Source organism: Oenanthe melanoleuca, chromosome 19 (assembly GCF_029582105.1).
Source record: "Oenanthe melanoleuca isolate GR-GAL-2019-014 chromosome 19, OMel1.0, whole genome shotgun sequence".
In the NCBI taxonomy this organism is placed as follows: Eukaryota; Metazoa; Chordata; class Aves; order Passeriformes; family Muscicapidae; genus Oenanthe; species Oenanthe melanoleuca.
This window is the reverse complement of record NC_079352.1, coordinates 7,561,276-7,578,571: the sequence shown is the minus strand read 5'-3', so window position 1 is coordinate 7,578,571 and position 17,296 is coordinate 7,561,276. Positions and strand designations below refer to the sequence as shown.

Genomic DNA, 17,296 nt, shown 5'->3' with positions numbered 1-17,296 from the left:
CCCAGCATGTCCAACTTCAGCCACAGAGTTTATTGTTTAGTAGGAGCTCACCACACCAGCAAGCCAGGACAAGGGGGATGGTACATGAATACAGATGTGGAGGAGTTACACAGACAGATTTGTACAGAGGAAGAAAATGAATCAAATAACAAAATAGACATTAGCAGTCAAAACTTTGTCTTTTTTTTTTTTTTTTTTTTTTTTTTTTTTTGTATCATACTAACAAAATCTGATAGCCAAAAAATGACTAAGCTACAAAATTGTAATACATACTGTATGGGTAAAAGGTTATTATCCATTTATACATCTAGTATCATTTTTTCTCTGGTAACTTACAGGAGGCCTATAGGATCTTAGTGTATTAATAACTCCCTACAGATAGTGCTGAGCTGCTAAAGCTGCTGAATAATGGAGTACTGGCATTTTCATTAAGACTTTTACAGTGTCATTTGCATCATTTTGTTTAATGAAACCCTTATGCATCTCTACTGCAGGAGGAGCTGCTGGTGGCTGGGGGGAGGCAGGAGCTGTAAGGCCTTGGCTGGCAGCTTGGCACCTGTCATTCCAGGAGCTGTAACACCCAGGCAGCTTGGTACCAGCATTCCAGCATGGTGCTGCCCCTTGCTCCAGCTCTCTGGGTGCTGCAGGAGGGACAAAGCTGACATTCCCAAGCAAGACTGATCTTTTCCCTTTGGTTTCGAGAGTCAGAGAAGAAATCACTCAATACTAAGTAGTGTCCATTCCAAAAGCTGGTTTTTTTCACTGGATAAAGGCTCAGCTCTCAGCAGAAAAGCATCACTGTCAGGGTAATGCCTGGTCCTTCCCTGAGCCCAGGGCTCCAGCAGCCTGTCACCTCCTGCTCCCCACCCTGCCCTGCTGCTCTGGGGCTCAGAGGATACTCAGGATCCATTTCCAGATGGAAAACCAGCACAGCATCCTCAGGCTGGGAGAAAGGCTGGGGAAAGCACAGCCCTCCCTTACCAGCTCTCAGGGATCGAGGTAAGAGCAAGGCTGAAGCCAGAGGGGGAGTGAAGGCACAAACAGGAACCAGCCTGGATCAACAACAGGACAAGGGTGCACCACTGCTCCTGTGCCCTGAGCTCTGTCCCAAAGAACCAAGCCAGTAAGACCAAGTATCATGAAGTACTTTATACACCACCACATAGGTAAAAATAGCACTTAAACTTACAAATAAATAGAGGGGCTGGGGAATCTCCCCCTTTGTCCTTTCCAAGTTTGTCCCTAGAGTGGTCTCTTACCACCTCAGGAGGGCAGCCAGGGGCTGGTGCCCTGGGGAAGCCTGTGCTAATTTTGGAGGGGAAGTGAGTGAGTCCAACCCCTCCTGGCCCCTTTCAGGGTTGAGCTAAGCACACATGAGCACACAACAGCATATCCTGTTGGCATTGTGGATGGTCCTATTTGGGAGTAGCTCCCATGGGCCTGCACCCCAGTGGGTGGGGGCCTTCAACCCTCAGCCCTGCAACAGGGACCACACAGCCTGCAGAGAGCCAGGCAGTGCCAGCAGCTCCTGGCTGATCCTCAGGGACCAGCAGAGTCATTTACAGCCAGAGAAGGACATCAGCACTAACTCTGAGCCCATCTGTTCCTGTTCTGCATTGTCTCCCAAGCTGAATGGGAAAAGCCACAGGTCTGAGCTGCTCTCAGGGGATGGGCCCTGGGAAGAGGCAGGAGCCAGAGACTCTTCCAGCCTGACACCTTTAGATCTGATCAACAGAACCAAATACATGGTCCCTATAGCCACTCCCAGGGGATCCCACTCTGTGCAGAGCCAAAGGAAGGTGGGAAACACACTTATCTCTGCTGTAGGTGAGGGCAGCTGGTCACAAGTCTCTAGAAGACCCGTAAGGGAAAATAAGTTACAAACCAGAATGGAGCCTCCCTCCTGCAGGTGCCCAGGAAACCCAGGGGTTCTGCAGACATGACTTCAGAGACCATCCAGCCAACAGGAGCATTTTGGGAAACATCAGCTCTAAATTCTTTAAAGCAGCAGTGAGGTATTCACTCTTGAGAGTTGTAACAAACAAAAATTCCTTCTGGGACTTTCCAAAACCACTCAGATGATGAATACTCAACCAGGAGGGTTATGGAGACCACTCCTACAATCCCCTGGGAAACTCCCAGAGCTAGGCAGATATGTGGCAATCTTCCTGGTGATTAGTAAGAGCTGAAGAAACACTTCTACAAGGCAGGATGGAATCCTATGTGAATTATTTCCAGCCAGTTCGATCCCACATTCTGCCTCCTGCTACCACATGCAGATTTCTGCTGTGATTTCTGACCTGCTTTACTTCCCTGAAGTCCCCTTCCTCTCCCATCCTGCTCTGAAGGACAGATCACCAAACCTGCATCAGGTGAGAAGGGTCAAGTATTCAATGTCATTCTCCCCATGGTAAAATTGCAGCCATGAAGCTGAAATCTTTCCCAGGCTGCCCATCCTTCAAAGAAGCAGGAGTCTGGCAACCCACTCAGAAAAAGTGACACGACTTGGTGGGAAATCAGGGCAAAAAGCAATGGAGCTGATGTGGCATCATGCTCACCTGCTGGGGTCTGGCTCACATCTCCTCTCCCATCTTGTGCTTTCACAGATGCCCCATCATAGCACAGGAGCTCGTGAAGACTGGAGGAGTTGGGCACTAACTGGGAGAAGCCTGGAAGAATATTGCTGTGACTGTTCCCTGTGCTACTGACCAGTGAACCTGAGCTGGGCTCTTTCAGACCTTTAAGAGCATGTTTTCACCTTCCTCTGCCCTCATATGGCTTGGGAGCTGTGGTGCAAAGTTAGAGTAAAGCCTTGGGAAGCAAGAACAAGATCCTCTGCTGGTACAGACACAGGAGCTGTGCGGGCTCCAGTCTTGGATTGCCTCTGCTCCAAATACTCACACTCAGTATTGCACAGAGGAGTGCTGAAGCCATCAAAGTCAGGCTCACAGCAGCACCTCCACCTCATCCATCCTGGCTAGCAGGGATGGGCATCACCCTGAAGAGCCAAGGACAGCTCTGGAAAGCACCAGGCAATCTGCAGTTAGCTGTTAATTAAACAGGCAAGGAGGGAACCATTTGCTCAATGCATCTGTCCCACACTGACTGCTCCCAGCATGGAGCTCCAAGGCCAGTGATGCTGAGATCCAGCATCTGTGGAGTCCTGAGCTCAGAACAGACCCCAAGAAGCCCCCAGGAGTGAGGGGCACTGAGCTGGACAGCTGGCTATGGCACAGGACTCCAGCAGGCCTGCTCAGAGATCTCACTGCAGGACAGAACACCCAGGCAAGGTGTGCCTGACCCCAAACTCAGAGCCACCACTGCTTCTTCCCCAAATGGCAGGGGAGAAGAAACAAAATAAATATGCCTCTGAAACTGGATCATTTCCCATGACATGCTGTAATACAAGAACTAAGTGCAGCCTCTGCTCTGAAACAGTGATGTCTTCCACAAAGGGACGAGGGGAACATGTCCCCAAACCTCACATCATCAGCCCAGCAGGTTTCACTGACCTGTGCAGGTCCTCAGGACACCAGGGTGTGTGGGAGGGAAGGGATGGACCCTGTGGGAAGGGTGCAGCCTATGGGCACATGCTTTGAACAGCACAGGCAAAAATCCCTGTGCAGCTCCTGGGGGGTTACTGGGACCCACTGACACTTCAGCCACAGGCCAGGGCAGCTGTCATCCAAACCAGAATGTCAGCTGTGGGACAAGGGCAGTCAAACAATACAAATTCCACAGTCAAAACCAATACAAGTAAGAAACCAAACCCAGAGAGGTCTTTCTGCTCCCTCCTGGAACAATGGCTGTCTTGGAAAACTGGACTCTGGGATTGTCCTGATTATATCAGTTAGTACATTATAAACATTGTCCTGCTTTAAAGTGAAAATACTGTGTGTGGTCTTTTGGAGGTGCTAAAGCCAGATGTGGTGCTGTTTTTCCTGACTGTGCAGAGGAGCTGATACTGGTGTGAAATGATCCTTCTCACCTCTTCTCTATCAGAGCTTCTCCTAGAAGAAAAGAGATCTTGGTAAACAAAATGAGGACAAGCACAGAGGCTTTTTTGGGAAGAAGCATGGAGTAGAATGCCCACTGCTTTTCCCAGTATGGGCAGATGGAGCCTGCTGTGGGAGGCCAGGACAGCATGTCCCACAAATGGCACCCAGATGAAGGGACAGCAGAGGTGTGAGGCTGAGCAGGCTCCAGCAGGGCTGCCAGAAGTGTCACAGCACTGAGCCAGGAGACTGTGGGGAAACTCCCTTTGCACTGCACCCCTCACCACCACCTTCCCCATGGCTTCAAGAGGTTTCTAGTGAGGCTCTCACCACATTTGGGGACTGGAGTTGTGCAAAGCCTCTTGCTCTTGCTGTGAGAATGATACAGCCAAACTGTGCTGGCAGAACTACCCCTAGCCAAGTGCTGTCCCCACCACAGCAGGCAAGCAACCACATGAAGCAGATACTGTTTTAAACAACACCCTGCTCAGAACTTACCTCTTGCTTGTGGGATTTATCCTGCTGGTGAATCCCATTAGCAGAGCCAGAATTTCCAACAGTCTGCAATGGAAAACAGACAACACTTACTGAAGAGGTGAAGAGATCCTGGTGGTTTTGCTTACAAGCAATGAAATTTGGCAAGACTGCTCTGCCCTTCCTTAGCTGCCCACTCCACACAAGGAAAGGAGGATGCAAAAACCCCCACCCCACTTCTGGCAAGAAGCTGCCTGCCCTCTGCACCCTGGCTCCATCCCCACGTGCCTGACTGCATCCCTCTTAGCTACCAAACATCCCCCAGGCTCCTTATGGACACAGACCCACTATTCACCCCAACTCTTAAATACCAAAAACAAATCCAGCCAGGGGCAGTGTTAGCTGCAAAGCACAGCATACTGAACACCCAGCACTGAAAAGGACATTTGCCATTTCCCATCTCTGGGGACAAGTCTGGCAACCAGGACAGACTGTTCCATCTTCAGAAAGCACAGGAACTTTTAAACATTTATAATGTTTCTCTAACAGAGTAGAATGAAGCCTTTCAGCTTCCCAATGACAGTACAGCCAGCACAAGCAAGAGAAGAAAGCTGCAGCCTGAAGCCCCAGCATTGCCAATGTTGGGTGCTCAGGCCTTGGCAATCAGAGTCACATTTGCTGATGGCATTATGGGGAGACAGGACTGCAGGGTTTAAGAGTCCCAGTTTCCATCCTCACTGGGACCACAAAGGTGCAGAATCAACCCTACAGGACAGAGGTTGAGTTTGATCACAAAAACCAGGCAGAAATTCAAACTCAGCTCTGATAAGAGACTGAGCTGTTTGCCAGGCAGTGGATCCTGCCTGGATGGCAAGAACAGTGCTGCTGCCAGGGCTCAGCACCCCACCACAGGTGGTTACCTGCCTGCAACTCACCCAATCTGAGCACTGACCACAAAGCTGATATCAAAAATCAGGCTTGAAGTCTGGCTCAGAACATGGTCACAATAATGAACAAAGTGGTGCAATTTGCTTGAAATTAAATAAAAAGGCTCCCAGAGGAATCACTAAAACTCTTCAAGAAAACATCCAAATTCCAAATCCCTGTTATTTCCTGCAAAGCTGTGGGTCAGGCATCTCCCAACACAAGAAGGTGGTGAAGATTTTCTTTCTGCCAAGGCAGATACCTGGGCAACAGCTGCTTCCATCAGAGGAGACAGAAGGTTGGAAGGTGGTGCAGAATTACATGTGGCTTCTGGGGCAGAACCATCAATTCCCTAGCTATTGCAGCAGGATTTGTTTGGACCAGCAATGTCCTCAGCCTAAGCCTGAAAGCCCCTGGGTAACAGTTCTCCTTCACAAGGGGAAGGGTGAACAATTTCAAACTGAAACTAGGAAGCTTTGATCCAGACTTCCCTGAAAACAGCTCTTTAAAAACCTGACATCAGTAGAAATTTGAAGCCTGCCTTCCCACAGGAGTCCTCTGCTTCTTTGCACCTTTGATTGTAGCTGAAGACATAATGCTATTCTGTCGTATCTCCACATTTTCTTAAGCATGAATATATCAAACTAATACCAGGCATCTCTTAGCTGACCTCATAAGGTCTGTTCCAGGGTGGTGGTACCTGTGTTTTCTCCGAGGAGAGCCGCATGGCCTCCATCAGCTTCTCCATCTGGTGTCCCTGCTCCAGCGCGTTCCGCAGCACGTCCTCGGTGCTGACCAGGCGCTGCTGCAGCCGCAGCAGCTCCGACTCGCTCGAGGGCTCGATCAGCGAGAAGCGCCGCTGCTCCGACACCTTCTCCTTGTCCTTGGGGCACACAGGGAGAGCAGCAGGATGTTATAGCAGCAATCGCTGCAGAAACTCAGGGCAGAAATCCGCATCATGCCTAGAACCGCGCTGTGATTGCAGCAGCGCACACGGGTGTGGCTGTTACAGGCACAGGGAAAAATCTTGAGGATTTTTCCAGTCTTTCTCAGGCTCAGCTAGCGTTTTTTCCCAAGCTAGAGACCTTCCTCTAATGTAAACATAAGAGAAAGAATTATAAAAAAATATAAATGCCTGTTGGATCAGTGAGAAAGCCTGGGATAAGAGGTGTTTCCTTCTTTTGAAACAATAATCTTAGAAAATTAGGATTTTAGTTACCTTGCTAGGTAGGGAGTAGTTATCTGAAACTTAAATAATTGATTGTCTGTCATTTTGTTTTCTCAGCTGTGCTTACAATGGGAAAAGATGAAACTAGTGAGCAGACCCAAAGAAACATAGATAATGCAACCAGAAACCCATTCTTTGAAAAACTGGACTATCCCCAGAAATCATCTGTATTGTCAGTGATAGAAAAGGTCAAGAGTTTAGGGTGAGGAAGACTTGCCTTACTTCCTCTTTTTAAGACCCCTAACCACGAAAACGACCCCAGACTTAATTTAAGAAGTCAATCAATGCTTAATAGCTATTCTAGCTTATTACCATGGGAAGTGGGGATGGGAGGGGCTGTTATTATGAATATGTATTTGTTTGAATCCTTTGCCAATAAATAGACTCTGATCACCTGTGATTTAGCAGTGTTATTAGAGGATTACCTCACTGCTGCCCAGCGCTGAATAAACACACACTTTGTAACTTTAAATTGTTAGAGAGTCTTTTGTCCGTATCTGTATTAGACCAATACTCTTATTTTGGTAAATCACTTTGACCAATTAATATTTTCTGTTTTGTTTTACAGGAACTCTTTCATTTAAAGCCATGGCTTTCTTCAATAAATTGCTCTTTCTTGCACCATGCAGGAGAGAGTCATGTTTCTGTGTCCTTCCACCGCTCCAGCCCCGTACAGTAACACAGGGCAGAGCACAGCTCCCATCAAGTGATCAGAAACACAACCAGTTTGTTCCCAGCTGATCAATTCAGATCAATTATTCACATCTCAGCCACTGGAGGACGCTGAGAACACGGGAATTTGAGGACACTGCTTATTCTTGGATCAGAGAATATGTAAAACACGTGGGGTAGCTGCACGACCTTCAGTTTCTCCCACAGACTGTAGCTCTATTTAGCCGTGGATCTAAAATCTGTAGGAACAGAAGAACACTGAGAAGGACACAGCAGTCTGCAGCATCCTCAGGAGGAACACACTGATCTCTGCCCAGGGACAGGACCCAGAGAATGGCTGCAGCTGTGTCTGGGGAGGTCTAGGGTTGGATATCAGGGAAAGGTTCTTCTCCCAGAGGGTGCTGGGCACTGCCCAGGCTCCCCAGGGAATGGGCACAGCCCCAAGTGCTCCAGGAGCACTTGGACACTGCTCCCAGGCACACGGGATTGTTGGGGTGTCCTGAGCAGGGCCAGGAGCTGGGCTTGATCATCCCTGTGGCCTTTCCAAGTCGGGACATTCTGTGATTGTATGACATGTGGATATCTTTGCTGCTTAATGAGGTGTTGCTAAGCCAGGCCACAGCTCAGCCCTTGTCAAGAGAACTCCCACCAGATGCTGAGCAGCACAAAGAAAACACAAAGCCCTGGAGCAAGAGCCAAGGGCTCCGACCCTCCTCCCCAGTCCCCCCGCAGCACAGAGCCCTCCAGCCTCCAAGCATGCCCAGGAAGGGTTTCAGTGCCCTCACCAGCACAACCAGCTTCTCTCGAAGGCCCTTGATGTCGTCTTTGAGCTTCTGCTCCTTGAGGCGCCACTCGGCTTTGTGCACCTCGCGGCTGAGGTCGCGCTCCGGCCCCGGCGAGTGCCGGTTCGCCTCCAGCAGCAGAGCCCGCAGCTCGTTCAGGCTCCTGCAAGCACGGGGCAGCGTCAGCACCTCCCCGAGCACACACCGAGGGGGCTGTGCTCCCTCCACCCCTGCCACAGATCCAAGCAAGGCCAGAGAGCAAATCCCACCCAACTCTTGTCCCGCTGTGCAGCTCAGAGACCGGGAGCTGCCCCAGCCTGGCTGCCTCGCACATGGCTTCATCCAGCTTCCACAGGGAACTGAGCTGGCCTGCAGCTCCTGGCAAGCACTGAAAGGGCAGTGCCTTTTGGGAATTAGCCTCCAATTCTAACCTAATTCACACATCAGCATCTCTAAAGAAGGGAAAGCAGTGAGCTGGATTTCAACAGTGCAACCCTACATTTCTTCTGGGGTCGATTATTGTGCCCAGAAGGAACATGAATATTCACAGAGCCCCTCTGTCTCCAGCTCTGCCCTCCAGACCTGCACACTCACCTTTCCTTCTTGAGCAGCTCCTGGCTGATCAGGACCAGCTGCCCTGAGGCATCATGTGTTTTCCTGGTCAAGGCTTCCAGTTCTCCTTCCAACCTCTTCTTTTCTTTGAACACTGTATCAGCCTTCTTTTCTGCTGTTTTGCATTTATTTTCCAGAGCTGTGAGAAGCAGAGGATTCAGGGCTTAGTCCTTTACTTATATTCCTGCTTTTTGCCTTTTCCCAATCCCTACTCCTAAAAGCACAGACCTGATTAGCTCTTGACTGGCTGTAGTTAAGGGGAGATCTTGGAACCAGCACACCCAGCTCAACTGAATTCTGCCTCATTAGCTTTACACACAAACAATGACACAGGACACATATTTGTGTCACAGGACACAAATATCTTGTGCAGTTTGTATTCAATTCCTGAATTAATTTTTACCAGCAATAGCCATTAAAAAAACAACAGCATCCTGTTTGACATCAGCCTTTTTCAGCTCTGGGCTCTTGTTCAACACCAGTGCATAGGACAAGCAGGGAAACATTTAATTCCCACCAACACTGGATTAGGGAAACTTACCACTTACTTGGGCCCTTAGAGTTTCAGTCTGGGTCACCAGGGATGACACCTCTTTGTCTCTTTTACTCAGCTTGTCTTGGAGGTCTGTGGGGGCATGAAAGGACGAGGTTCAGAGGGTTGGAAAATGCTTTGTGCAAACTGGGAAGGTGTCAGGGTGCAGTGGGCACTGTGGTGGTGCAACCCTGCTGGCAGAGAAGCAGCAGGAGAAATCTCACCACTCCTGGAGGTGGGAGGCACACTGGAAGTTGTATCAGACAGGGTTAAGAAAGCAGCCACAAAGGAGGAATGGGGAAAGGCAATAAAACATTAATTAAAAAACCCAAAAGGAGCTTTTAGCACGTTTCTTTGTGCCACCTCCTATAGTGAAAGGCAGAGACTGTTTCAAAAGACGTGTTTTCTGGAACTGATGTATTTCCATGCTCAGAGCTGGAGATCTGAAGTCTGATGCTTTTGTGGCTGAAATCTGACCTGGCCGTTTTTAGTACATCTTTCCAGGGTTTATTCAGTGTGGAAACAATGCACACTTGGGCTGAGTGGCCATTTAGAGCAGTGGCTGCTGGATCCAGTTAAGCTCTGCCATCACTAGGCAGGAATTACCTGTCAATCAGCAAACAATTTGGTGTAGAAACAGAGAATAGCTTGGTTTGGAGAGGAAATTAGAGATCATCCCTGCTTTGGGCAGGGACATCTTCCACCAGACCAGCTGCTCCAAGCCCTGTCCAACCTGGCCTTGGACACTTGCATGGATGGGGAATAACATGAATGTGTTCTACACAATCCCATATCTGCAAAGACAGACAAGGCTTAGGGACAGGGCCTGCCTTGCACTGAGCGCAATGGAAATTGGACAAAATACTCTGAATCCAGCTCTGCTATTGCTCAGACTCAGTGTTACAGCTCACCACCCTCTGTGAGAGGGCTGAGGGCAATTCAAGTTGAAATACACTTTATAGAAGCTTCCTGAGTGTATAAGTTTCACATTTTGTTAAAAGGATGGATTTGATTTATAGTAAGCTTAATAAAAAGTAATTATCATTATCTGAAGCCTGTCACATTAATATCTACCATCATCACGCCTCTCCAGTGATTTAATGTCTGAATTTTACCTGCTGTAAAAATCAGTGATGTGATGGAAATGCACCTATTCCCCCAGATGTCTCCAACCTGCACCATCTGCATGGAGAGTATCTAACACAGGTAAAAACATCCACCCCTGCATATGCTCAGCTTGATTAGAAGGAAAAAAACAAATCCAGATAACAAATCTCATCCAGCAAATTTTAACATGAAGTGACTTCCTAAACCCCTGCCATGCAGCCATCCCTGCAAGAGCACAAAGTTAGAAAAAGAGAAAGTGTATGAGTCACTAGAACAGGGTAAAAATAATAGCTTCATACCTTCCATAGTCTGCTTCATCTTTATCTTTTCTTCTGAAATATCATTAGTCTCAATCATCTGGAATAAATGTAAAATGTAAGATATAAACCAACCCTTTAGCAAAGATTCAAAGCCAAAGTCAAAGCAGAAGGTAACCCATGTCCAAGTTAGGATGTTTTACATCCTTCCCAAGAGGGAAATAAATGTTTTTGAGGGTCCAGCTGGGTACTAGTGAGGCTGACACAACTCACAGCAGAGCACAAAGCAGGATTCCCTTGGGAGGGAGCAGAGCTCAGGTTTTTCCCCACAAGTTCTGGTTCCAGCTCTGCACATGCAGAGGGGTGGGAGCTGCTGTCCCTCAGACCTCTGGTCAACCACAGCAAATACCCAGCTGCAAATGCTCTCCAGCATGCAGCTTGAGACCTACCAGTCACTGAGCTCCTCAACTTCTGCAGAAGTTATAAAAACATCGATAAAATAATCATTTATTAGTGAACTAATGCATTCATAAAAATAATAACAAGCAGATGCTGGGTCCATACAGGGGATTCTGCTTTTTTCCCCCCCTCGTTTCTACATTGCAATGAAAAGCCAGAGAAACAGAGCTTTCAATGCCAAACTTTCTGTGGCAGGGGCCACACTGAGCCCTCCCCACCTCTTCCCACCCAGCAGCTTCTGGTGGGACCTCAGGACATGCCCAGACCCAGCAGCTGCTGTGGCCACAGCCAAGAGCCCCCTTCAGTTCTCTGAAGTCTTGTGGGACAAGTCAGACAGAAGCACGAGCACCTCCAGAGGAGAAACATGTTTCCTGATGGACTTTTGGCAAGGAAAAAACTATTTAACTACTCCTGGGAAGCACAGTTGTGGTTCTCCCTTGGAAGTTCAGGAAAGATGGTCACAAGACACCTTTGCTTGTTTAAAATGCTTGGACAGTGAATACTGCAGTCACTTTAAATTAACTAAGATAATTTTAAATAGAATTTTCCCCATGATACTCAAAAGCTTTCACCCATATTTCTTCCCATATTCTCCTGATTTTAATTGACACAGAGTTGAAATAATTACTTCAAGACTTCCCTGGTTCTAATCCAGTATCAATATTCCCCAGAGCCCTTCCATTTATCTAAAGGGCTCTGGAACAAGCCTCCAGCTTCTTCTTTTCCATTCATTTCTGTGTGAATATTGGCTATAATGTGTTACATGTTGTAATAACAACTCCTTCTTCCCAGGGTCCTGTACTTACTGGGCCCAACTGTCCCTAATAAGTGAAACATGCTGGAGTAACCCTTCAAACACTATTAATGCTGGAGATTCCTCCTTGGCCTTTGCCCCTATTGCCCTCAGTGTGCCTATTTCCAAGGTGTGATGTTCTGACTTAGACAACATGGAATTCATGGGTTGGACTTTGCTCCCTGGAGGTGCAACTGGTTTCAGTGAGGCTCTTCATATGGGGAAATTAAACACAGGCACAGAATTCATTTCATTGGCATCTCTGTCTGGAACAGAGACTACATCACCAATGAAATTACAACACAGTATACTTAAAATGTGTACATTTCACAGCTTAATTTTCTGCCTCCCCACAGGATGTAAACTGGGTTTTTCCTCATTTCTCATGCAAAATCCAAACACAAACATGGCCCTGCCCAGAGCCATAAGCAGCAATCTCCCTGCAGAGCAGAACCAGCCATGATTCCCTGTGCCATGCACAAGGGCAGGATGATACATCCTCTGGCAAATAGCAAAAAAAAAAAAGAAAAAAAAAAAGATGTCTTAAAGACACACAAAGGCCACAGTAATTTGACCCCTTCATATTTTCCCTGGTCTCATATTCAATCAGGCATTTTATTTCCCCAGCCTGGTGCCATTCTGACCCTTGCTGGCAGCTTTTCCACTATAATCCTCAGCACCAGCCTTTCCCAGTATCCCACATGTGCTGTGAAGCCCCTGCCCTGCTGTTGGCACATCCCCACCCCATCCCACAGTTCACTGTTCCTCTCTTGCTCCAGGTGCTGAGCAAGGCTGACTCTCCCAGCACCCCTAAAGGGCCTTGCCCAAAGCACACCAAGACTGCTGCAGCTCCTTGCATTGCAGGAATGATGGATTCCAGCTCACAACACTGCTTGCTCAGGAGGAGAGCCCACCCTGAGCCCTGGTCTGCTGCCACAGCAGCCTCCAAACCCAGATGTGGCCCCACTTGCTCCTTTTCCCTAATTGTCCCATTGGTTTTCCAGAGTGGAAGGGCACCTTCAGCATGGAGATGCAGTGGAGAAAGAGCACTGTCAGTGCAAGGAAAAAACATCCAGATATTAGAGGCCTCAGAAAACTGCACAAGGCAGCAGCTGAGGAGTTACCAACAGTGATAATAAACCAGCAAAATGACCCCAAAGTCATACATTTGCATGCTGAGAAGGATGCAGGGCCTCCATGGACTGCAGCTTGTTCTCTAAGACAAGCACTTTTTCCTGCAATCTTTGGATTTCCTGTTTGCTGTGGGCTTCTGTTTTCTGTAATGTTTCATAGTCCAACATCTTCTTCTCAGCCAAAGATATCTGCTCTTTCAAGAAAGCTATTGCTTCTGTCTGATCTGTGTATTCACCATGAAGTTTCTCCAGTTCATGCACCCTCAGCTCAGCATCTCGACACTTGTCCTTCACATCCTGGAGCTCAAGAAGGTGCTGACTGCTTTTGGTTTCCAGTTGCATTTTCCAGTTGCTGTTGCTTTTTTCCACTTCATCTAAAGCCTCCTGCAGCTTCAGTTTGAGACTCTCTTTCTCCTTTATATGGACAGCTGTCTCAATGTCGTGCTTTGCTTTCAGGTTCTCCAACTCAAGCTGGTGCTCCAGCTTTATACTCTCCACCACTGCCTTCAGCTCCACAATCTCCTTCTGCTGGCTGTCAGGGCCTGAGTTGAGTGTGGCTTTCAGGTCCTCCAGAGACTTCTGGTGGTCAGAAGCTAAGGTGTCCAGCTTGGACTTCCAGTTGTCCATGAGCCCCATGTTCTCATTAGTGGCCTGCTGAACTTTCTGCTTTAGGTCAACGATCTCCTGCGAGTACTTCTCATTGACAGCCTTCAGCTTCTCCATCTCCTGCTGGTACTTCTTCAGTGTCTTCTCATACTTCTCCTTCAGCTGGCTGCTCTCCTTCTGGTGCTCCTTGTTGGCAGACAGCAGCTGGTCCCTGAGCCTCAGAGCCTCAGAGTGCAAGCCCAGGCTGTGCTGGGGGCTGCCTGCCTGCTGGCAGCTCTGCAGGCACTGCCGCAGCTCGTCCACCTCGCTGCGCCGCAGGCTCAGCTCCTCCTCCAGCTGCAGGATCCGGGACTGCTCTGCCACCGTGGTCAGCTGCAAACAGCAACAGCACAAGGTCAGTGCCCCCCTCACCACTGCATCCTCCCCCTTTAGCAACCACTCTCCGGTGGAAATAAATCCAAAGGGCGTCAGTCAAAGTTCAGATAAAGAGAAGAACACCCAGAGCCCTCCAACCTGAGCACCCACATCTCACAGTTATGTCTGTGCCAACTGCAATTTATTTTTCCCAATACAAACCTCTTGCTTTCCACAGAAAAACAGCTTGGAAATAACCCTTGAAATTCACTAGGGAGCAACAGTGGTTTATGAAAAATAATGTCCTGGAAGGGCATTATGTTTCCAGACCAGGCATCTTGCCAGATGATGCACAGAGGAGATGTGACTGCACATGCAGGAATTTCACAAGCACCAAAACCAGCATTAAGCATATCATGTTTCCTTTATTGCTCAGCAATCCTCAGCCTGCAGACCTCTCTTCTGTAAGGGAATTTGTTTACCCTGGTGTAAAAAGGAAAAGGGATTTTTACATATGAGGACTTGTTAGAATTTATTAGCAAAGTCAAAATAACAAAGGAGGCTAGAGGATGCAAGACAATAAATCTGGCCATGGCACACATTGAGCATAAGGGCTATGGATCCATGTTTTGCCATCTGAATGCAACCTGGCAGGGCTGAACTCCCTGCCAGCCACAGGGAGTACAGGGTGCTGCCACTATGGATGGAGAAGAGGATGGAATATTAGAAAAAGGCAAAAGAAAGAAGGAAACTGAGGCAAACTCCAGGAGATGAATTTCACTCCATTTCAATTGCCATTTCCCCAGCAGCCAGCAGCCCAGGAGGCCAGTGGTCATTGTTTTACATGGGCACAGGGGGCTTCAGACCATCCAGACCTTTTGGAGACCCTCACATTTGTGTTTTCTCCAGCTCTCAAACCCATTGCTGCTCACTGCAGCAAGTTTGCTGCTTCCCACACCACACCAGCATGAAAAAAGCCCTTTCCACATCTGGCTGCTTTCAGGATTCCTCTGGGCAATCTGTCCAGCTGCAGGCATGGCCAAGGATCAGAGCTGGGCACCTGCACTTTCCACTTCAGATGGCAGCTCCCACAGCTGGCAGGGGGACTGGAATGTTGAGTGCAATGTTATTTCCTCTTACAGCACGGGGAGGCCTCGAAGCAGAATGAATTGTGCAGGGTGTGGATATTACTGGGATGTGTTAATTGAAAAATGAATTGTCAGAGCTCATGTGTCAGATGGTGGCGTGGGGCAGAGAAGCAAACTCAATCTGAGAAACAAGCTCCCCACAAGAGAAGCAAAGCTAGAAATCATATCATACTACTATTTCTGGGAAAAAGAGCAAAAAAAAAAAAACCAAACAAAAAAAAAACAACCAAGGAAGCTTAAGTCCAAGCCAAATCAATCAACCCCACAAAAACCAAAAGAAAGAAACCCAAAGCAAGGCATCATGAGCACCAGGGCAGTGCAAGCTGTGTGCAGGCAGGGCAGGGAGGCTCCATTACCCTGGTGTCCTCTAATTCTCTGAGGAGTTTCTCAGCCTGTGCCTTCTCAAACAGCAGGCTCTGCTCGAGCTCCCGAATTCGGGCATGCTCCAACTGCGTCTGAGTCTGCTCACAGAGGGGAGACATGGAGGTGGGAGCAGGGCAGGAGGGAGAGAGAGAGAGGGAGAGAGAAGGCTGCAACATCATCTCCAGCGTACAAGACAAGGAAAGGCAGTTCACAACAGGAAGAGAATTAAAACCCAAGCAAGGAGGAAAAATCCAGCCAAACAGAAAATGGTCCCTGTGGGATTTTACATGGTACTCATATGGCTCTTCACAAGAAGATGGAGTCTGTGATGGGAAAACATCCTTCTGCATTAGAAACCTGCTTCAGTGTTCTCCTGCATCAGCTGAAGACACTTCCTAAAAAGCAAAGCTCCCACCAGTACAAATGCAAAGGCATTGCAATAATTCTCTACATCTTTCCTCAAGAAGAATCACAAGGTAGACTGAAAAGAGTTGGAAGTTCCCATCCTCTTCTTGCTCTGGAGACAATGTGAATCTTGCACTAAGTGGGGAAAAAAACCCAGGTCATACTGTACATAGCATGTTGTAAACCAAAAAATGCACTGCACTGAAGAGATCAGGGAATGGAGATATCAAACTGTTCTATAAATCAGTGCTTTGGGTTTGACATGAATTGCAAAGTGATTTTGTAAAGTAACACTCTACTAATTTTGGCACAAGAAAACAGAACTTTTTTGGTTGGTTTGTTTTGGGTTTTTTGGTTGGTTGGTTGGTTGATGGTTTGTTTTCAAGGTTGTTTTTGTTTTTTTGACAAATGATTCAACTAAGCACAAGAAGTTCATGAAATCTACCCAAACCCAGGAGCACTGGCTCTGGCATTGCTTCAGTGCCCTTCACTTTTAAAGCTGAAGGACCACAAATCTGCACTTGGTGGCAAAGTTCAGCACTCCACAGCCACCCCCATAATATCATGTACAATTCTCTATAAATAAAAGAGGAGAGGAGACACAGAAGGTGCATGCACACTCTGGCCTTCACATTTTGTTAGCTTACAAGAATTTAATTCCTTTAATTAAATTTAATTCCTTAGAATTAAACATAAATTAATCTATCACATTAAAAAATTAATCAAGCAAAAAACAAACAAACCTGCTCAGAATAATTTTTAACCCCATTTTTTGCTCCTCATTTTTTTCATAAAATTATTTGCTTTCCCCCTCTTTCTATTGGAGCCAGTTTTAAGGATTTTCTGCCCTTCCCTACAATAAAGCAAGGCTTGGCTAGTTGTGTACAAATGATAGAAATGGAAGTTTATAAAAATCCATGTTTTATGCTTGCAAAATATCACTGTGCATGTATAGAGCCCAAATATTATCAAAACTCCAATTTATATAGCTTCAGTGTAAAAGTTGCCTTACTGCATCCTAATTAAAAAAGAATACATTTAATTAATTAAATAAAATTAATTCTGCTCCCTGTAAAGCCCAAAGATTCACATCTTGAGAGGGAACTCCAGGACTGATTTTACTAAGAGGAATAAATATTCCATTGATGTCAATTAATTAATTGTGGCAGCTCATCAGATATTTGCTACCTGAAGACCTGACCTATTACAAAACCCATCTCTGGACTTCTCAAAGAGATTCTCTCCAGGCTCCTGAGGTTAACACAAGTGCCCAGTCAAGTTCTCAGTCCCACCTGATATTCTTGCTCAGTATCTATTAATCCTGATATTTTCCAGATCTGGAAAAACATATGAAAATAGAGGGAAAAAAACCAACCAACCAAAAAAACACGGGAAAAATTAGATGAACTGTTTTACAGTCATTAAATCTTTGATTTACATTCAATCCTGCAT

General features: G+C 47.2%; 1 protein-coding gene across 2 annotated transcripts in view; it reads right to left on the bottom strand.

The window, feature by feature from the left end:
• Nucleotides 1–9: 9 nt before the first annotated feature.
• The window catches only part of CLIP2 (CAP-Gly domain containing linker protein 2), a 73,907-nt gene continuing 56,620 nt past the window's right edge, over nucleotides 10–17,296 (bottom strand). Inside the window, exons 9-17 of one of the 2 annotated variants that reach the window (XM_056506679.1) lie at nucleotides 15,433–15,537; nucleotides 13,002–13,946; nucleotides 10,626–10,683; nucleotides 9,229–9,312; nucleotides 8,670–8,826; nucleotides 8,079–8,238; nucleotides 6,094–6,276; nucleotides 4,494–4,556; nucleotides 10–4,010 (exon numbers count right to left, since the gene is read on the bottom strand). In XM_056506679.1, coding sequence (XP_056362654.1) covers nucleotides 3,999–4,010; nucleotides 4,494–4,556; nucleotides 6,094–6,276; nucleotides 8,079–8,238; nucleotides 8,670–8,826; nucleotides 9,229–9,312; nucleotides 10,626–10,683; nucleotides 13,002–13,946; nucleotides 15,433–15,537 — 1,767 coding nt within the window. In that variant the 3' untranslated portion in view covers nucleotides 10–3,998. The remainder of the gene's footprint in view (nucleotides 4,011–4,493; nucleotides 4,557–6,093; nucleotides 6,277–8,078; nucleotides 8,239–8,669; nucleotides 8,827–9,228; nucleotides 9,313–10,625; nucleotides 10,684–13,001; nucleotides 13,947–15,432; nucleotides 15,538–17,296) is intronic. The other variant, XM_056506680.1, reaches the window with a different exon arrangement.